General features: G+C 54.4%; 2 protein-coding genes across 14 annotated transcripts in view; one reads left to right on the top strand and one right to left on the bottom strand.

The window, feature by feature from the left end:
* Positions 1-592: 592 nt before the first annotated feature.
* On the top strand, positions 593-16,981 carry LOC112669931 (Holliday junction recognition protein). Of its 6 annotated transcripts, XR_004818490.2 has the most exons (13): positions 593-751; positions 2,453-2,519; positions 4,192-4,247; positions 6,784-6,886; positions 8,175-8,236; positions 9,468-9,560; positions 10,570-10,645; positions 12,584-14,168; positions 14,657-14,787; positions 15,028-15,141; positions 15,374-15,539; positions 15,843-16,103; positions 16,679-16,981. XR_004818490.2 is itself a non-coding variant. In XM_025463516.3 (10 exons), the coding sequence occupies exons 1-9, from the start codon at positions 656-658 to the stop codon at positions 14,775-14,777; spliced, it is 2,259 nt and encodes a 752-aa protein (XP_025319301.1). In that variant the 5' UTR covers positions 593-655; the 3' UTR covers positions 14,778-14,787; positions 16,679-16,981. The 6 variants fall into 6 exon arrangements, 2 of the variants coding, with proteins under 2 accessions (XP_025319301.1, XP_025319302.1); XR_007405863.1 differs by lacking the exon at positions 15,374-15,539; XR_004818489.2 differs by having other exon boundaries at positions 15,374-16,103.
* A 1,496-nt stretch (positions 16,982-18,477) lies between these two features.
* The window catches only part of MROH2A (maestro heat like repeat family member 2A), a 47,461-nt gene continuing 44,800 nt past the window's right edge, over positions 18,478-21,138 (bottom strand). For 2 of the 8 annotated variants that reach the window (XM_049101186.1, XM_049101187.1), the window contains exons 41-44: positions 20,798-20,929; positions 20,025-20,127; positions 19,715-19,780; positions 18,480-19,626 (exon numbers count right to left, since the gene is read on the bottom strand). In XM_049101186.1, the coding sequence (XP_048957143.1) occupies positions 19,253-19,626; positions 19,715-19,780; positions 20,025-20,127; positions 20,798-20,929 (675 nt within the window). In that variant the 3' untranslated portion in view covers positions 18,480-19,252. Of the gene's footprint in view, positions 19,627-19,714; positions 19,781-20,024; positions 20,128-20,797; positions 20,930-21,138 lie in introns of all 8 variants that reach the window. The other 6 variants (XM_049101188.1, XM_049101189.1, XM_049101192.1 and 3 more) reach the window with 5 other exon arrangements.

Below are 21,138 nucleotides of genomic sequence, written 5' to 3'. Positions count from 1 at the left end.
AATCTTTTTTAAAAAATAATAATAAAGTTGATTTTGTCCAGAATTAAGTATAGCCACCTCCAGTCTTTAAGTAAGCACTCAAAAACTATGTAGGAAAAAAAAAAAAAAAAAAAGGTGCGCCAGAAGGTTAATAAAAATATTATTTTCCAGGATCCTGCCACATTTACGGTATTTCTTTTTAAATATACGTTCGCTTTCCTCCTTCTGTAACGGTAATTTGGTGGTGTCCTCTTGGATCCCCGGGGTCCTAAGTGCGCACGGCCCGGGGGCCACCCCCTTCCCGCCCCGCAATCACCCAGACATCTCAAGTGCACAACTAAGAATCATCCGTATTTCGCAGGATTCTCGGTTTAGAAGACCCTGCACCTGCAGCGCCAGCACAGCCCGCATCCGGCGCAGGCGCAGTGGCGGACCCCAGCCCCTCCTTTTCGCCCCTGCGCGGGCGGGGGCGGGGCCGAAAACTCGGCAGCGGATTGGCCGGAAGAAAGATACGCAAACGCGTTTGAAAGGCCCAATCAGCGCCCGGCCTCTCTGCACCAGCCAATAGGCAGTCGGAAGGCAGGCAGAGGGGGCGGGAGTCGCTATTTGAACCGGGGGCGCGGGAGGAGCCACGGTCCCGCTTCCCGCTGCATTGGGCGGCGGGTGTCGGCGGGCCATGGAGGGCCAGCTCCGCGCGGAGGACAGGCTGCTGCGGCAGCTCCGGGACAGCCGCTGCCGCTTCCAGAGGCACATGCAGCAGCTGATAGAGAAGGTGGGCCCCCCCCACCCGGCCCAGTGGAGGAGGGGCGGCGGGGCGCCAGGCCGTTGGGGGAAACGGGGTTGGGGGAGCCCGAGCGCGGGGGCGGCGGGGCGGAAGGGGAAGGGGGGACGGGAGTGGAGAGGAGGACGCGGGCCCGGGGGGGCTGGGGTAAGGAGGGGGCAGGGGGGAGGTTGGGGGGCTGGGGTAAGGAGAGGGCGGAAGGGGCAGGGAGGAGGTGGGGGGGGCTGGGGTAAGGAGGGGGCGGAGGGAGCAGGGGGGAGGTTGGGGGGCTGAGGTAAGGAGGGGGCAGAAGGGGCGGGGGGGAGGTTGGGGGGGCTGGGGTAAGGAGGGGGCAGGGGGGATGTTGGGGGGGTGGGGTAAGGAAGGGGGCAGGAGGAGGTTGGGGGGCTGGGGTAAGGAGGGGGGCGGAGGGGGCAGGGGGGAAGTTGGGGGCTGGGGTAAGGAGGGGCGGAAGGGGCAGGGGGGAGGTTGGGGGGGCTGGGCTAAGGAGGGGGGCCGAGGGGGCAGGGGGGAGGTTGGGGGGGCTGGGGTAAGGAGGGGGCGGAGGGGGCAGGGGGGAGGTTGTGGGGGCTGAGGTAAGAAGGGGGGCGGAGGGGGCAGGGGGGAGGTTGGGGGGGCTGGGGTAAGGAGGAGGGCGGAGGGGCAGGGGGGAGGTTGGGGGGTGGGGTCGAGGGGGCAGGGGGGAGGTTGGGGGGGCTGGGGTAAGGAGGGGGCGGAGGGGGCAGGGGGGAGGTTGGGAGGGCTGGGGTAAGGAGGGGGCGGAAGGGGCAGGGGGGAGGTTGGGGGGGTGGGGTAAGAAGGGGGGCGGAGGGGGCAGGAGGGAGGTTGGGAGGGCTGGGTAAGGAGGAGGGCGGAGGGGGCAGGGGGGAGGTTGGGGGGGTGGGGTCAGGAGGGGGCTGAGGGGGCAGGGGGGAGGTTGGGAGGGCTGGGGTAAGGAGGGGGCGGAAGGGGCAGGGGGAGGTTGAGGGGCTGGGGTAAGGAGGGGGGCCGAGGGGGCAGGGGGGAGGTTGGGGGGGCTGGGGTAAGGAGGGGGGCGGAGGGAGCAGGGGGGAGGTTGGGGGGGCTGAGGTAAGGAGGGGGGCCGAGGGGGCAGGGGGGAGGTTGGGGGGGCTGGGGTAAGGAGGGGGGCGGAGGGAGCAGGGGGAGGTTGTGGGGGCTGAGGTAAGGAGGGGGCAGAAGGGGCAGGGGGGAGGTTGGGGGGGTGGGGTAAGGAGGGGGGCAGGGGGGAGGTTGGGGGGCTGGGGTAAGGAGGGGCGGAAGGGGCAGGGGGGAGGTTGGGGGGGCTGGGGTAAGGAGGGGGCAGAAGGGGCAGGGGGGAGGTTGGGGGGGTGGGGTAAGGAGGGGGGCAGGGGGGAGGTTGGGGTGGCTGGGGTAAGGAGGGGTGGAAGGGCAGGGGGAGGTTGGGGGGCTGGGGTAAGGGGGGCAGGGGGGAGGTTGGGGGGGCTGGGGTAAGGAGGGGGGCGGAGGGAGCAGGGGGGAGGTTGAGGGGGCAGAAGGGGCAGGAGGAGGGTGGGGGGGTGGGGTAAGGAGGGGGGTGGAGGGGTGGAAGGGGGGCAGACAGGAGTGGAGAGGAGGAGGCGGGCCTGGGGGTGCTGGGGGGAGGTGGTTGGTGGGCGAGAGGGAGGGAGGCCAGTCCCGTGCTCCTCGGCTGCGGCCCCTCGAACCTGAGGGACGCCCCTTTCTCTCCCGCAGTACAACCAGCCCTTCGAGGATGCCCCGCTGGTGCAGATGTCCACGCTGACCTATGAGACACCCCAGGGTACGGAGTCATCCCCTCCTCCTGCATATTTACAATGTGAACAGAGTAGCACCTTTCCAGAGTTTGCAGTGCTCTCCTTGCTCTCTTAGGAAAGTAAACTTGGTTCTCCTAGTAAGGAACTAAAATCTGACTAGTTCCTTGAACCTAGAAATGACTTAAATTACTTCTTTCCGGCAGAATTACTTACTAAAACAGAATTCCGCAGGTGCATAGTTGCCTGCTGGCTGGAAATGCCTCTGCCTGACCACGTGTCCAGTCATGGGCTGGTTGCTTTAACAGTGCGGGGGTGGCGGCCTTTCTTCGGCTGTCAAATGGGAAGATGATACCATCTGCTTGACGGGGATGTTTTAAGTTGCATGAATGTGCTTGTGGAGCTCTTGGAACAGGGCCCGGCCCTAGTAAATGCGTCCAGTAAGTTCCATTTGACTTGGAGTATTAACTGAGCCACCCCCACTTGTCAGGAATTGTTGACCATAGGCTGTAGCATGTAGCTAACACTCCCACGCTGATTATTATGAAGACCGTTGGGGAGTAATGAACAGTTGTTCACATGTGTTGACAGCTAACCGTGTGTCCTATGCTTCTGAGAATCTCATGTGTTTGATTCTCAACAACCCGTTGAGGCAGGTACTGTTCTTAGGGTCGTTGTTTTATAGCAGAGATGCAGCAGAAAGAGGTTCGGGAACTAGCCCCATGTCACTCAGCCAAACTGGCAAAGCCTTGACTGGACTTAGCACATTGGCTCAGCGTCACTCTGTCCCGGAAAGGCCACATGGCTTAGTGGTCAGGAGCACAGAGAGCCACTCCCCTGGGTTCGCAGCCTGGTCCCACCACTTAGCTGAGCAGCCTGGGCTTAGTTACTTAACCTACTTCTTGCCACTGTGTCTCCATCTGCACATGAACTTGGTGAGTGCCTACACCCTAGGGAGTTAGGAGTACTCTACACGGTCCATAAACGTGAGTTGTCAATACTAAATACAGTCTACATGCAAAGTGTTTAGAGCCTGGAACACTGCAAGCACCCTGTCAACTGCTTGCTGCTGGTATCGTGTTAGCAACCATCTCAACCCAGGGATCCCTTCTTACTCACTTTGAATTTAGCTGGGGGCAAGTGGAGGTTTAGGGAGGGACTGACTAAGCATTCTTGCCCAGGTTCTGCTAGCTAGTAAGTGGCGGGACGCCCACATCTCAGTGTTCACCCCCGTGCTTAGGCCTTGCTCCGTACATACAGATTGTCCTCAGAAAGCACTCCCTGTGCGGGGTATGGGGTAGAGAGATTGCCCTCAAAAAGTGCTCCCGGTCTATATGTAGTACGTAGATTGCTCTCAAGTTACATACTGTGAGGACGGTACTCGGCAGTTGTATGTTCCTTGTTCCCGTTTGACTCTGGCTTAACGATAGAATTGAATGAACTGCCTACTAGGTAGGAAAATTTCATTAACAGATTTTTGTCCAACCTTAATTTCAAAAAAAAAAAAAAAACCCTTCAACCTCACAAAGATGAAAAACAACAGAATATCATCACAAGTGTGGCTTGCTTTCAGTGTTACACCTTTTTTTTTTTTTTTTTTTTTTTGCCCTTCCCTTTGGTTCTCTTTGAATGCAGATTGGAGGGAAATTCCACAGTCATGATTACTTAGGTGGTAATTTTTATTTTATTTCTTTTCTGAAGGATTGAGAATTTGGGGAGGAGGACTGGTAAAGGAGACAAACAAAGGACAAATCCAGGTACTTGACGTCAAATCATACCTCCCACACGCGCTGCTGTGCAGGCATATGGATGTGAATTAAGGTGTGGGTCAGCTGTGGCTGCACCAGGAGCCTTTGGAGGTCCCCGGGGGGGCTGATCTCTGGCTTGTCAGGTACCAGGAGGAGCTGATCCCTGTTTCCTCTGCTGTGGACTGAGGAGCTCTTGACAACAGGGTGCCTCCCCCCACCCTTGCAGGGCTGGCCAGCAGGAGCTTACTTTGTTGGATTCTTACAGAAAAGACCCAACCCAGTTTCACTGAGGAAAGAAACCTGCCTCTTTCCTCTTCTGCTAGGGGAAGAGATTAGGAAGAGGGTTCAGAGTCACGCACTTCTTTCTCCCCCTAAGCTACCTTCCAAAAGCCAAGGGTGGTTTTTCCCGAATCTGGCCATGGACACTGGCGAGGTGGCCTGTTACATTCACAGGAGGAGCCAGTACAGCTTACCTTCCCCCGGGGAGACCCACAGAGTCTTGCTGCAGTAATTTTTGCAAGGATGTCCGGTGTTCCCTTACTGACTGCTTCCCAGACAGGAAGCCAGTACCCCAGAATGAAAACGTCAGGGTTAGAATTCCCCAAGCCTTTTTTTTTTAACAGCAATTCTGAAATAAAATTTCTTCCCGATTAGTCTCATCACACACATAATGCATTTAGTTGTGGAAATCTTAGAAATACACGTAACTATTAGAATCAACCCGACTTCCTTCGTCACTAATGATATTTTAGTATAATGTAATAACTGTTTATAATACACGTGTTTATTTACCCTCTTTTTCTCCACATACGTGTTCACATATACATTGTGAACCTTCCTTTTTCATCATCCACAATATAATTCAATTACCTTTTTTAAAAAACAGCTCTTGTAGATAGTTAGCTGTTTGCCCCTTCCCTTCTTATTAATCAAGATGGGCACACTTCAGATGAAGGGCCAGGTGATAAGTATTTCAGGCTTTGGGGGCCATGTGGTCACAGCTGCTCTGCTCTGTATTGTGAGGGGAAGGCTGCTATAAGCCCTACGTAACCGGGCAGGCATGGCTGTGTTCCCGTGAAACCTTATTTATAAGACACCTGTTACAGATACTCCTCAGAGGACCATCCTTGTCTCTTCCCATTGCTGATATTACGCCTTATTAATAGGTGCCAGGAGGTAGGATTATTAGGTCAAAGGATTTGCATCCTAAATTTCGTGTAATAATGATGCCCACCGATCAGACTGGTGCTTGAATGGCCCAGGTAGCAAGGTGCTTCCATCTGGACATTTATTTAAGGTTTTTGCTTAAAATGTAGGAGCGTCCCTGCCTGGGGTCTATAGAATTTTAAGCTCCTAGGATAGGAAACTGGACGTCACCTGTGCTGACCAGTCAGACGTCTGCAGCCCCCGGAAGTTACTAGGAGTGACTGTGCCCGAATCTGCCTTCTTTTCCCAGACACCCAGATAGTCCACTGCCCATCTCCCCCTCCCACACACACCCTTGAGATGCCTGCCTGAAGGCTGTAGGAGGCCGTCAGCCACAGTGGGCTGCGCATGTGTCGACCTGCCAGTTTGGTCCTGACACAAGGCCCGAGTTCTCTTTGAAGCCCCCAGAGCTTCTGGTCATCAGGGGTCATCCCCCATGGGCCGCCTCCCCACAATTCTCAAATCAAGTTCCGCCTCACTTCCAGACACAGCAGCCCACGGAGCAGCCCTGCAGACTCCACAGGTCCCTCCTGTGTGTTGTCCTAGGTGACCCAGTCCCTCCTTACCTGAGCCAAAGGGGGCGACATTCCCAAGGCAAGTTTCCTCTACCTCCTGGTGTTCACAGACAGGCACAAATTCCCCTGATCCTGAGGTGACACCCAGGGATCATCCCTGAAGGGACAGGCCTCACCGTGTTCTCATTCCTGTCCCTACAAGGTGACACGGTTCCTGAGATCCTTTGGCCAACCTGGTGTCTCGAATATTCAAGTTGCACTAACGAGAACCCATTGAGGGCATTCATCAGGATTGTCAGCGAGGCCAGGGGTACAGGCCTGGTGTGGAGAGCGGAACACGGCCCTCCCGCCACCCCCGCGGGGTGCGTCCCATCATGAGGGCTGACTGCCCCTGAGAACTGGCTTCCTCCTGCACAGGGTCACAGAAAGTCCCCCAGGGCCTCTCAGATTTCCGGGTTCTACTTGCAGACCTAGTGCCAAGGCTGGCCTGTGGCCTTTTGGTTTGTGTTGTCGCCCCCCTGGGCCGGGGTCTGGCCCCTGCATTCCTGCCCTTGCTTCTGCTTCCCCTGCTCTGCCCCTCACCACCCGAGGGGCTCTGGGAGGAGCAGCCCAGGCCACAGCCAGAGGAAGAAAGCTGTTCCCCCTGAGGGGAACCTGTGCACCCGCCTCGGGGCCCTTTATGCGGGAAAGTGCTAGGAGAGAAGCCTGTGAAACCCTGTGCTCTCAGACCCTAAAGGAAGGATTGTAGGGTTGGTACTGCACAGTGGCCTCGGAGTGTGTTGTGACTGAATCGGGCCTGTCTTTATCCACTTCCTGATTTTGAGGACTCCCTGGTGGAGTGGGTCAGCCGGAGCGGCAGCAGCCCCGAGGGAGCCAGCGCCCAATGCCCGAGGCTTCCCCTGTCCTGCGCACAAGGCCTGGGAGCGGGTGAGTGTCCCTGAGCCAGGCCGCGGGGTCGGGGGTGGGGGCTTGCATCCCGGTCCCAGCATTTAAATCCCAGATCCCCCCACTCTGGCTTCTCCCCGAGGCTATATTAAAAGCAAGAGCATCTTAAAGTGCCTGCCCCTTCCTTCTGTGCTCCTCAAAACTTGCTCCGTTACCCCCATGGTACTTGACACCTGAACAGCACTCAGACATTCCTGAATAACGGACACACACTCTCCCATTAATTAGTTTCTTAACTTATTGCCCCCCTCTTTAAAAAAAATTAATCTCAAAAAAAAAATCTCAGGAATTTCACAAGACTTCAGATTTGCCCCACAGGGCGGTGTTTGAACTGCTGACTTCCGTGCGATGTCTTCTTTCCCTCTTCCTTGTTCTCAGAGGGGCCTCCCCTCCTGCCCCAGGCCAGTCTCGCTGCCCAGACCCCCACCCAGCCTGTTCTGGGGGAACCTGCTGATCCCTGCCATGGGTGCATGGGGGCACTAGTCACCTGTGGCTGTTCAAATTAATTGAAAATTAAAAATTAAGTTCCCCAGCCTCACAAGCCACATTCCAAGTGTTCACCAGCCCGTGGCCAGCGGTTGGCCTACCAGGCAACAGGTGGGGAACTTTACATCATCACAGGATAGGTCTGTGTGGTGGTAGCGACTCAGCTCCTGGTATCAGAGCCGTTGAAGGAGCTCAAGGGGACACAGTGCTTCTCCGGGGGCACCTGGGTGGCTCAGTTGGTTAAGCATCTGCCTTCAGCTCAGGTCATGATCTCAGGGTCCTGGGTTCAAGTCCCACATTGGGCTCCCTGCTCGCCAGGGAGCCTGCTTCTCCCTTTCCCTCTGCCCTTCCCCTGCTTGTCCCCTCTCTCTCAAATGAATAAATAAATTTTTAAAATAAATAAATAGGGATGCCTGGGTGGCTCAGTGGTTGAGCGTCTGCTGTCGGCTTGGGGCGTGATCCCAGGGTGCCGGGATCAAGTCCCATATCGGGCTCCTTGCATGGACCCTGCTTCTCCTGTCTTTGCCTCTCTCTCTGTGTCTTTCGTGAATAAATAAATAAATAAAATCTAATCAATCAACCTGCTTCTCTGGTTTCCACCACTTGAGGCATAGTCCCGTTCTGATGAGTTTGTTGCATTACTAGTAATCAGAGCAACAGATGGCTATGTCCTAATTAAAGGGAGAACTCTAGAACATTCTCTAGTGGTGCAAAAAGTATCCTTAAGAGGAAAATGCTAGCTTTCTTTAAAATTCTCACTGAGATTTCCTTTTTTCGCTTTTAGATTCAAACAACAATGATGATGCGTCTTTCTATCAGGAAGATGTGATTGCTGGGTCCTTCATGGTAAGCCCTGCCTGTTGGAATGAAGGAACCGAGCTGGAGATCGGGGTGCAGACGCACATTCTCATTTCCAATGTCTGTCTTGTCCTCTTTGGAGGCTCGCTCTTTGGCTAATAGCACCCCTCACGTCTCTGGTCCTCCTCCTGTCTAGCGTGCAACAGCCATTGCTGTCTCCAGTCCAAGCCCAGTTTCCTGAACATGCATACATGTTGGGATGGAACAGTCACAATTTGTAGTGTGCCCTTACCCTTGACCGAGCACACCGTCCTGAAAGTTAGGTTCTACGTTGGTCTTTGTCCGGACAGGCAATGTCAGGAGGAGGTTGTTTCTGGGAAATATTTCCAGCTCAGCCCTTGGAAGCCCATGTGGGCCCATGTGAGGTCCTGTAATCCGGCCACTGCTCTGCCTCCCAGAATGCCCCCGTGGTCCCAGAAACCACCTGTCCTCCCCACCTGTCAGGATCTGATCTCACCTTCCCTCCATCAGAATACAGAACTTCGTCTAGCGGGCGCCTTTCCTGGCCCAAATCAGACGCTGCGATAGCCGGTGTGAGGTTTTTCTCTCAAATTGCTCTTTTTGTGCAGAGTTGGCCCATTTACCCAATGTGTGACTTCTAGTGTGTAACTAGAATAAGGTAGTGACCCTGGGGGATTGGAGGGGGTGCCTTCTGAAGTAGGACACAGAGTGGCCCCAGCAATAAGGAGCATCCTGAACCACGTGTGTGTGTGTGTGTGTGTGAGAGAGAGAGAGAGAGATTCCCCCACCTGCATCCCACTCAGCTGCAGAACAAAGGTCAAGACCCCGGGTACCTGGGGCGGCGGGGGGGGAGGGGACGGAGAGCTGGTGCCTCCTGCCTCCCGACCCAAACTGCTGAGCATCTTGTCTTAGAAACATACTGATGGGGGCTAATTCTAATAGTTGAGCCCTGGACTCACCTAAGAACATTCAGATTGTTTTCAATTATTTTCTTTTTTTTTTTTCTTTTTGGTCTTTTTTTTTTTTTTTTTTTTTTTTTTTTTTTTTACTTTCTTGGGGATTGTTGCCACTGGGTACATTATCTAAAGTTCCATTTCTGGGTCAGGTGGCTTTTCAGAGGGCCTGGACCACTTTGCGGTGCCATCTGTGGAACTTCATTTACTGATGCGTGATGAACCAACTTGCTGGTTTGTTCTAGAATCCAAGAGCACCTCCAGACCCCAGAGCTCTTAAGAATACTGATTGTCTTTTCTATCAGCCTGCAGCGCCTTGGAGCCCTTCGAAAAATGAGTTAAGGAGGAAATACTTGACCCAAGTGGATATACTGCTGCAGGACGAAGGCTGGTCAGAGGTAACGTGCTTCCCGGGATGTATCTTCATATAATCGAATCCCTAAGACACATCAAGGTCCACTAATCAGGTTTTTTTGTTCACTCTTCATGGAGCTTGTTCACTCTTCATGGAGCCTGTAAGGAGCCTTGCGAGCAAGTTTTTAACCCATTTCATTCGTGGCCTTGCAGACTTCCGGTCTTGAGGAAGCGCTCTGGGTCCTCCGGGGCAGCGGCTATCAGGGAAGCTCGTGGGATGCGCCCTCATGGCCCACTGTTCTGGGGCAGCTCACAGAAATGTAGAGGGCCCCACCCCCCCTTGGGGGCAGTGACGGGGGAGTGACAGCTCCACCCCCTGCTGCTCTGGTGTGACCGGGGCTGGCACTGGCAGCAGGGTCCCCACTGCACCTGGTGTGCGGTGTGGGCAGCCCCGCCGGGCCCTCGCAGCGTGGATGCCCGCCACACTCCACTGCAGCCGTCTGTCAGAGCTTGGCCTGACAAAGAGCAAGAAGGCCAGCTCTATTTTCTAAGTTCTGATAAAGTCTGATAAAGGACGTTTTCATACCAAATAACTAGGAGGCACGTGTCGTGGGATGAGTAATTTATCTCAAAGGCAGCAAACCTCATAGGAACATAAGACTTTTTCTCACTGTGCTGCTGACCAGTGAGGAGGCTGTGTCTGAGGACCACTGACTTGGCGAATGTACTGGAAAAGGCCTTCCCTTTATCCCAGGGCAGCGGGGGCGTCCTGGCAGGTGCGTGGTGGCAGTGGTTCCCTGGGGGCTCCCTGGGGACCACGTCGACCAAGCTCCCTGATTGTACTAAGACACTTCTTCCCACCACCGCTGGAGGCAGTGGCCACTGTGAGTGCAGTCATGCTTGTCACCTCTGCGGCCGCGCTCAGATGCACAGCCTGTGGTTGGCGAGGAGTGGCTCCTCACACCATCCCTCCCCGCACGGCACTGGCCATGGGGGGCATCTTAGGGCGCCTCCATGTGGTGATTATGTTAGAACCCTGTGCTTTGATTTCAGGGCACTGATGGAGATGGAGAGGACGCCCATGTGACGCTGATCCCTTCATCAGCCTTACCTGCCACACCTGCCCATGGTGAGTGTGACATAGAACCTTTGCATGAACTGTGTCCCTCATTCAGAGCCACGGCGCCCCTCAGAGCAGCGCCCTTAACACTGGGCACCCTTTTGCTCTCGTTCATGTTTCATGGACATAAACTGTTAGAGACAGCAAATTATTCATATTTAACCAATGAACTGCTTTTTTTCCTCTGGGATTCCAGCATGCTAATTGCTGCTGTGAAACTTTTTGATTTTCCAGAAACACAGGACTCCCACAGTGAACCTCCTTTGCTGACACGTAACAATCCACATTTTGTGGCATTTGCGTACCCGTGCTGCACCCACGCTCACACGCGATGTGCATCGGCCTGCACTCACATATGTGCTGCTGGTCTCCTAAGAACAGGGAGCCCCCACAGCCGCGGTAGGCCCGGCACAGGCCAGGAGGCCCCTGGGCCGTGTGTGCTGTCACCGTCGGCACTTTTCCTATCACGACTTCCCTGAATAGTCCTGTCCACTGATAATTTTCCAGAATGTCCCTCAATTTGGACTTCTCTGGACATTCTCAAGGTTAAGTTCAGGTTAAACATTTTTGGCACAAATACTACTCGTCTCTCTGTCCCGTTGTTGGAGATGCATAAGCCTGGGCACTTAGCCAAGGAAGGATCCCCCAGGTTTCTCCCTCCCCCAGAGTTGTCTGGGTTTCCCCTTGAGATCACCTGGGTCCCCACAATCCTCACATCCCATGGTTTGGGCGTCAGACCACAACTCCTACCTGAGTCCTGCTGCAAAGTCACATTTTTCTGGTCCTGCCATTCCTCCCATGTGCACCTGTTGGTGTTGTTGCATATATATATAAGCTTAGCCGTCTCACTTCTTTGCTGAATTCTGTTTCTTCGTTTATCTCTACATGCTTTTTATTTAAAAAAAAAAAATTTTTTTCTAGAACCAAGAAGAACTAGACTTTTATTTTTAATTCACATGTTAGAAACCACTAATGCTCGAGTTGTCCCAGATGCAGGCTGCAGGAGCCCTTCACGCTGGCTTCCATGTCCTGTGGCCCGACCCGTCAATTTTGAGCACGTCATCCCCTCACCCCGGCTCCAGCCCCGCTGATCCCCAGCACCAAAACCCTGTGTTCATCTGGTTGGTCGTGCAGCATGGAGCCGTTTGGAGTCACGGCCCCTGCCACCACTTGCCGACAACCTGCTAAGGAAGGTTCTGGAGTTCCAAGCAGCTCTTTGATCCTCAGACCGTATCCCTCTGAGGGTACGCGTTCAGAATATTGTGTTCAAAGTCATTTGGATTCTTTTTCCTCTTTCCGTTATTTATTTGATATGCACCTGGGTCCTTTCTGTGTCTGTTTTTGCTTTTAGGGTTCTCCTTATCTTTGGTTTAATTTTCTTTCTTTCTTTCTTTCTTTTTTTTTTTTTTTTAAGATTTTATTTTTTTATTCATGAGAGACACAGAGGCAGAGACACAGGCAGGGGGAGAAGGAGGCTCCCTGTGGGGAGCCCGATGTGAGACTCGATCCCAGGACCCCAGGATCATGACCTGAGATGAAGGCAGACACTCAACCACTGAGCCACCCAGGCGTCCCTTAATATTATTTCTTAAATACATAACACATTTAACATGATGTGAAAGTTAAGTCTGCATGAAGATCTGTCTCGGGAGCCCTGTGCCTTCCCCTGCTTCCCCAGCCCCGCAGGTAAACAGTGTCACTGTATTGTTTCTAGTGAGACTTTGAAAAGGCATCCAGTGTGTAAACCATCACCTGGGGAAGGAAGGCCCCTCTAGGGAAGTCTGGGTTTAAGTTTGAGAAGAATCTATTCCCACATTCTCCTGGACTTTCTGTCTTGGTTTTTGTATTGCTTAAAAACAGCGTCATGGTCATGATCCACCCTCCTTTACTTGCGTGGTCTCTGCAGATGACACGCACGCACATCACTTTGTGTATGTTTTCCTCCAGGGTGCTGTGACGTGTCTGGAGAGAGTCCTGGCGACCCAGTTGAGCCAGCTTCATGTCCCAGAGAGTGTGATCCTTCACGCCCCTGCTCGGCAGACCTGGCCCTGGTGCCTAGAAGCGACAGTCTCTGGCTACACGGGGCCGGGGGGAGCAGCTTCTCAAGCAGCCCACCCCTTGAGGCTGACAACATCTGTGACGTGACGATCAGCGACCTGTACGCAGGCATGCTGCACTCCATGAGCCGGCTGCTGAGCACAAAGCCGTCGTGCATCATCTCCACCAAAACCTCGTTCATCGCTCACAGCTGGAACTCCAGGCGGAGGCACAAGTGTAAGAGCAGAATGAACAGGACGCGTTGCCGGGGAGCCGGGCCCTCTCGGAGGGGTCCCCAGGACAGACTCCCTCCCTGTTCTGAGCCAGGGAAGAATAGGGAAGTGTTAAGAGATTGTGAGAACGTACTAGATGCTTCTGGCCAGAAAGCAGATTTAAAAATGGAAAAAGCTTTTCCTAAAGTAAACAAACTCAAGGTCTGCAAATTAGATCCAAGTTGGAGGGAGTTTAAGGGGCTAAGGAGTTTAATGTCCCAGAGGAGTTCTTCGATGACTTTCAGAGATGCCAGGGCAGTGCGTCGTCTTGATCAGGAAAATAGATTCATGGCATTAAAATGGTTAATTTCTCCTGTAAAAATCCTTTCCAGACCAGGAGTACTGCCAGGCAAGGGAGGGAATCATTACAGGCAAATTGAAATCAAATTTGATAAGCTTCATCAGGAATATTGCCCCAGCCCCGGGAAGCAGCCCTGCCTGACTGCCCCCCCAGGACCCTCGGCTGTGGCCATGTACAGGGGTGACCCAGCGAGCCCTCGCGGCCCCCAGGCCTTAGAAATCCGCAGTCTCAGCGGGCTTTTCTGCAGAGCCGAAGCCAAGAGGTCAAATGAGGCTTTTGAGGACCTGGGTGAAGGAGCTATTGGAGCAGGGAGACGCCTGCAGAGGAGGAGCTCCCCTCCCTCGCTTCCAGAGACCAGCTCCGCGCAGAGTCTCAGCCGCTCTGAGCAGACGCTGGACCTTCTTTCTCAAGGAAACAATCTTGGAATACTTGGAAAGTCACTATCCCCCAGCAGAACTAGCTCAGTAGCAGGGGTACTGCCTCTAAGCTGCGGAAGGGATCGTTACAGTGAAATTAAAGAAAAATTTGACAAGCTTCATCGAGAGTATTGCCAGAAATCGCCGAAGCGGACCCAGGCGCCTTTATGTATCGGAGCACCTCCAGAGAGATCAAGTGTGGAAGCCCCATATCCAAAAGGAGGCATCTTAGAAAAATTAAACCCAGACTTTGGCTTCCAGGGTCCCCCAAAGCTGTCAGCATCACCCCAGCGGAGCAGAGAAAGCACGCCGGGCTCAACCACACTCGAGTGCTTCATGTTCACGGCCAGGAGGGCCCACCAGTCCCCTCCAAAGAGACGCCAGTTATCAGACTCCCTGCTGTATGGACAGTGGGCCAGTTCCCCGGATTCGTCGCGTGTGGTGGGCCAGGCCACCCTGAGGCCGGGCGAGAGCCCAGCCCTCGCCAGCCCCCCTGGGAAAAGAAGGTGCGTTTCTGTTGGTTGAATGTGGGTGTTTTGCAATAGGATTCTTCTGCATTCAGTTTCCAAGCTTTCTCCCAAATTCTTTTCCTTCCTCTGAAACGAGCATTTATACCAAGAGCATGTTCATGTATAAGACGCATCGAGGTGGAGCCGAGAATGTTCCGACTGGGAACATCTTACACTTTTCCCGCCGGAGTGCGTTCAGGGGTCTTCTCTGAAAAGCCTCACTGGTGTCCTCGTCAGGCTGTCCTCCCAGCCTCTCCTGGTCTCAGGCAGCAGCTGCCACAAAGCTGATCTGGAAATAGTGACTTTCCTTCTATTTCTGGATTCCTTCCTGGGGACAGCGGGAGCGGCCTGCTCGGCCCCGCGCTCCTGCCCTGCCCACGATCTCCGTGCTCCACGGGGAGGTCTGTCTGCTGTCCTACCTCGCCCTCCGCTTGGGTTTGTGTGGACCCCTCAGTGATACACGTGTGCCACTCTCTTTTCTCCAGAGAAGCTTGGCGGAGGGGGGAGCATTGCACATCACGGCGGGTTGTTCACCTGTTTCACATGAGCGCCAGGCTTTCCAGCGTGCACTTCAGTGTATCCCCAGGCCAGGATTCAGACACGTGACTCCTCGAGTGTACGTTTGGGGGTTTGTGCGTTGGTGGTGTGGGCAGGCGAGGCCACGTAGACCACTTCCTGCTCCCTCCTCGGCGGTCGTTCAGATGGACCCGTGTGCCCTGGACGCCCCGTGTTCTCTTTGTGCCATGATCCCATCTCAGGGGCAGGTGTGTTTCTCTCAGAGATAAGCCCCAAGTTGTCACTGTCACCACCCCTCAGACCCCACAGGTCCTTCTCTGCCTTTGCTTATACTTCTCAGCATTCAGACCCACACGGCTCCCCTCGGAGAATATTTGCAAAAACCTTGCAGTGCCTTGGCCACAGCAGAGGCTGGGTGCAGGAGCCAGCTGCCTCCTCCGAGTGAGCACAACGTGTAAGTGGCCACCCCGGCTCCTGCGGCTACGTCAAGGTCAGGGTCAGAATCGTGGTCTGGTCTTTCTTCCTTCTTCCACTTCTTGGGCTGCTCCTGTTTTCTCCACCTACCATCTGGCTTGTGCTCCCCGAAGCCGCTCCCGCCACCAGCACGTCCCGTGGCCTTAGCCAGGTGGGTGGTAGCCTTTGTCAGATTAACCAGACCTGCGTTGTGATTGATCTTTCTGGTCAAGGATTGAGGTCCGGGGCCTTGGTGAGGCCAGACATGGAGCTGGAGCAGAAAGGGAGGGGACTGCCCACGCCCCAGGAGGCCCTCCCCCGATAGCATGAGATCCTTTCCCTTTCTTCTGGGCCTTGTGCTCTTTGCCTGCACCCACCTCACACCAGGCCCTCAGCAGGGTAAGTGGGAGCCACAGGGAGTCCTGTGGGGCCGAGGCTTTCAGGGACCATGGCAGGGACTCCAAGGAGACTTGAGGGTGGGTACCAGTGACCCTACAGAATGACCTTCCTTCTCAGTTGAGAAGGGTTGTCACGAAGGCAGCGCCTCTAGTGAGAGCCATTCCCGGGGTCCCCCAGCCCCTGACCCGTCAGATGTCAGGGCTCCCTTGTCCACTGGCCCCGCTCGTCTAAGCCTGCACCTGCTCCTGCAGTGTCCGTCCTGCTCCTCAGGCTCAACTCTGGCTTTTCCCACCTCGTCCCCAGATTTGCTGGCAGGTCACACCGCCTGCTGGCTCAGCCCCTGGAGCTCAGCGGGTCGCTCCCCAGCCCTCTTCTGGCTCACCAGCACCCGACCCACCTTCCCACCTCAGGAGATCCCCCTTCTGGATGCCTGGCTCTCTCGTTCACCTGCCCAGCGAGGGTGCCTGGAGCAGGGACGGCCCACCAAGGTCACAGCCGTGAGCAGTGCCTTCTGCCTGGCATTGGAGCACCTGGAGGAGGACTCAGCCCTTTGTGGGGCCCTTGGTGCGCCCCTGGAATTTGATAAGTCATGGTGGCCGCCCCCTGGACGCCTTTTGCAGTTTCGTCTTAGAACTGTGATACAAACATCCTTAACCATTTTCCACATTTTTCCTTGTTTTCCTACTTAAATTACAAATGTCTTGAGGAAAGGGACCAAAGCTTCATGAGCTGTGACTACAGAAGGGATTTTAATGGCTAACGTCTGGGTGCCTTTCTGGGTGCCAGGCTGTAGAGAACGTTCTTAATCCACGCATGAACCCGTTGATGAGATGGGTTTCATCCAACAGGCGGGTTCTGTCTCTTATTTTACAAATAAGGGAATGTAGCTGAAGCCTTCTAAGTCCTGGGTTCACCCGGGTGTCGGGGGCCAGGCCAGGATTCGAAGGCCGTGGGTGTAACCGCCCGCTTGCCCGGCTGCCCGGGAGGGGTTTACCATCAGGTGGGCTTTCACATCCCTGCCCCTTTACTGTCTGTAGTGGACGCACAAACATATGCGATACAAAACAGTTATGCTTTTGATGGCTTGGGAATTCTAATGGAATTTTACTGAAACTATTTTCATTCTTTTTTTTCTAAAGGAAAGAACACCTCTTTCAAGATGGAAGAGAAAAGTGACTTTGTATTAGAGAAATTGAAAGCTGAAGACGTATAGCCGAGTTATTTTAGAGAGTTGTCTATCTTCCCCCTTCCTGTGTGTGTGTGTGTGTGTGTGTGTGTGTGTGTGTGTTTAATCCTCAAGAATATGTGAGAACTGGCTTCACTTAACTGCCCTTCAAAGCAAATGTCAGTGAAACTGATCCCATTGAAATGACTCTTTGAGTTCTTGGTATAGAAGTTATTTGAATAAAGTTACTCGATTAAAATTTTTCACGTGACCTTTATAGGCCTGTGTTCCTCCTGTGTTCTTTTTAAAATATAGACACGTCCTCGGGATGCTCTTCATTCCTGTTTGGTTAGACAACCTCCTTTGCTCTGAAACTCCTGTAAGCCACAGAGACGATGGTTTAAGGTTTAAATTCAGAGCCAAAGGCTTGGTCTCTTCCACATTAGCAGGTAGCAAATTGAAACAGTAACCCTGAAAAGTAATTCCTAACATCATAACGTTAGCTGAAAGTGTGCTCAGACACTCCTGGGATGGTCCCCAACCTCACAGCCACGTGGCGTCCCTGACATCTCAGATTTTCATTGGCGCTGCTTATAATCAGGTACCACGGTGACTTTTTAAATAAAATATTTCACATTAGGAGCACAGTGTCAGCCCATGCATTGCCATGTGTGGCAGACTTTTAAATAAAAGGTCAAAATGAGATTAAATTCTGCACGCCTTTCCTCCCTGCCCCCTTCTGATTCTGATGGTTCCCTTTCCACCGACGCCTTCATGCCAGGACATCACCTCTGCATGAATCAGCTCAAGCTGCCTTAACAGAATAAATCCACAGACCGGGTGCCCAAGCAGCAGAAATGTATTTTGCACAGTTCTGGAGGCCAGAAGTGGGTGCCCGGACAGTTGGCTCTGCTGAGGGCCCTCCTCGTGCAGGCCCCGCCCTCAGGACCTCACCTGAACTTGATCACCCCCCCCAAAGGCCCTACTTTAGGTACCATCACATCAGGGTTAGGGCCTCCATGTGTGAATTTTGGGGGTTGCATTCAGTCCTGAGAGCCGTGAATCAGAAGACCTGCGCTGAGAACCTGCCAGGAGTCTTACCCTTGCAGGCAGCTTATCCTTCCTTGGCACAGACCCCTGGGATGCTAGACCTTTCCTTCGTGCCTGCACCTTGCTAAAAGGAGCATGACCCATCCTTTGCTCTTGGTCAGAAAAAATACCCTTACCCACAACTGTGCCTTGTCACACCACCACCACCATCCCTGAGCACGCATGCACATGCACATAGGACACTACAGTTGATGCGTGGGATGGTCTGTGTATTCTCTGCAGCTTGGTTTCACCAAGAGGTGTTTGCCCTTGACAGGAGCTGATGGATGTGGGTGTCTCGTATTTCAAGAGTCTAGGCAGCTGGTTTCCTCCACGCTCCTGCTGGGTGTCTGCTGCTACGGACGCACGCAGCCGTGATCCTTGAGCACGGGCATGGGCTCCCCTGCAGCAGACCTCTAGCGGTGAGTTGGTCGTGGATACCGGTGTCGTGGATATGTGTGTCTTCAGCTTCCCCTAATGATCGCCAACTCGCCCTCCCAAATAGCTCTTCCAGTTTGTCCAGCAACAGAAGAGATCCCATGACCCCCCTGCTGCCACCAGTCGGTGCCAGGCCGGTGGAGGTGGGGAGTGTGTGCGAAACACCTTGCACGTTACATTTCTGAGGTACTGCCTTTTCAAGGGTCCTCTCAGGACTCTCTCCTTTTTTTAAAATATTTTATTTATTTATTCATAAGAGACAGAGAGAGAGAGAGAGGCAGAGAGCAGGCTCCATACAGGAAACCCGATGTGCAACTCGATCCCAGGGTCTCCAGGATCAGGCCCTGGAAAGAAGCACCCCAGCATCATCCCCGGCCAGTGGCCATTCCTCCCCACTGCCCGCACCACTAGGGCACTAACACCCTGGCTGGGCCCTCCTTACTTGGGTCACAGTCCCCGGCATCAGACGCCTCTTTTCCCTTCAAGAATGGGGTCCTGAGGGGCAGAGACTGCGGCAGCCTGCCTCTCCTCGCTGGTTGGCACAGGGCTGGGTGGCACTGAACAAAGGTGGATTCTGACCCCCTGGGCTGAAGGGGCAGTCTGACACCCGCACGCTCCCGGGAAGCAGGAATAAAACCGCTCTCTTGGGACTAAACCCCTCTGTCTGGGCTCTGGGATGTTGTCACCTGACAGTCAGGAATCTGCACTCGCAATGACAATGGGGGTTTATTTCAAGGGGGAGGAAAGAAAGGGACACTGATTATTTTAGAATGATGCTTTTCTTAACTAAATTAAAAATATTTTTGCATTGCCGTGCTCCAGCTGCAGCCTGGCCCTCCAAGGACGCAGTTTACACTTTACACTCGAACCACCTAGCAAAATCCTCCGGATGAAGCCAAAAGCAGGTGCTGACTACACGTATCCAAGATTTTGAGAGTCTCCAGGGCTGCCCTCCGGACCCCGGGATCCGAGTCCAGCTGCAGCTCCTGGAGAGCTGAGAGTGAGCAGACACGGGACACAATCAGGACCCAGCTCGGCCGTCCCCTCCGCCCCGGGGGCCGCTGAGCCAGTGGAAGGCCCCCTGCTCCCCCCAAGCCACCATCGTCACAGCGCGGGGCTCCCGCGGGCTGAGGAAGGGGAACCCCTGTGTTTGCAGCCAGGAGACAGCAGGTGGAGCTGTGTCTGCACACACGTCCCCCCATCTGGGCCTTCTGCTAGCCTCTAGGGGGGACACAAAGATCACCCACAGAACCCGAGCTCCATGCGGATCAGTTGAAGGAATCAGGGAGGATGCATTTCGCAAATATTCGTGATGGGGAGCCGGGCAGAAGGCCTGGGGTACGGAAGGACTCCACGCCCAAATAGTTGTCTTCCTGGGAAGCCCCCGTGCAGGCCCTGATTACACAAGGAAGGGTCGGCTGGCTCTTCCCCCAGGGGTCTCTCGAAGTTTCCCCAGATGAGGTTAGCCGTCTCTACTACTCACAGTCCCGCAAAGCCGGAAAGTCCAGTTTTTTCAGATGATGTGCAGACATCTGCTTCATAATAACGCCTGGAACGAGAGCGAGGGGAAATGCCCAGCTCACAAATATTAGGGCAGCGAGAGATTCCCTTTCACCTTTTGAGACAATCTGTGTAGGGCTCCGCTGAAGATGCTGAAGTGAGAATCAGCCAGATGCGGTGGAATCGGACACCGAGAAGGGGGGCTGGCCCCTACTCTGCTGCCTGCCCCCCTCCTGCTCCAGGCCCCGGGTTCGGGCCCTCCCGCGGCCGGAGACCTCTGCTCGCTCGCCCACCTGCCAGGTCGCACGCAGCGCTTCTGATCCTTGGCAAGTTGCTACTAACATAGGTCATTGTTCCTAGCAAGAAGCTGTAGAGCACAGCGGGTTTTTTCTGAGTCTGCAAAAGACAAAGGATGAACGGAGCCATGGGGATGAGGCCCTAGCGATCGGCTGCTCACGGAGCGCGTTCCCATCTGTCTGACGCGGGAGGGGCTAGTGCCCATCCCAGCATCACACAGCAAATAGCTGGACAACTGAGGGACCTTCGGACCCTGGTGCATCGTCTGACCCAGAGAAGAGATGACATTGTCTACAAACTGCGTGGCCGTCCAATACTGTGGCCCTCTGGCCGCGTGTGGCCCTCGAGCACTTGAAATGTGACTAGTCTGAATTAAGTATAAAGAGCCTCCTGCATTTTGAGGACAGAAACTCAAAAAAGGAAAATATCACATTAAAAATGTGCACATTAAAAAAAATAAATAAATAAATAAAAATAAAAATGTGCACATTGATTACATGTTGATATGACAACGGTTTGGGTCCACTGGGTTAAGTAAACTCTCTTATTCAATCTGGTGTCACGTCTTTCACTTTTCCTAACGTGGCTACCAGAAAACGTACGGGCACGAGGCTTGCATCCTGTGTCTGTTGGACGGGGCTGCTCTGGAGGCTTCAGGTCCGACAGGTGAGCACCGGGTCACAGGACGGAAGCCTGTGGCGGCCGCGACCATAAGCCCCAACCCCAGGGCTCCCACCTCCAGCAGGCCCAGGGCCCTCGGCTTCCTCACCAGGATGGAGCAGAGCGTTGTCTGGAGGACGGTCATCTCGTCGGCCGTGCTGCTGTCACTGCGGCCTGAGCTGCTCTCCGGCGCCTTCCAGCCCCAGAAGTGTGCACACTGAAACACGGTAGCCACGCAGGCCTGGGGGGCCACGCGGCACAGAATGGAGGGAGGGCGTCAGGCAGACCCAGGGGCTCGAGGGGCTCTCGGGGCCCGGGGGTGGGGGTGGCAGGGCTGACATTCCACCCGTGGGCCAGAGGGCAGCCCCGGGAAAGCCTCATGGAAGGGTACCCGGGACCGGAGCCCTCCGTGTGCATTTATGGAAAACCCATTGGAGGCAGATGCAGCCC

Source organism: Canis lupus, chromosome 25 (genome assembly GCF_003254725.2).
Source record: "Canis lupus dingo isolate Sandy chromosome 25, ASM325472v2, whole genome shotgun sequence".
Lineage (NCBI taxonomy): Eukaryota > Metazoa > Chordata > Mammalia > Carnivora > Canidae > Canis > Canis lupus.
This window is presented reverse-complemented; position numbering and strand designations above follow the sequence as displayed.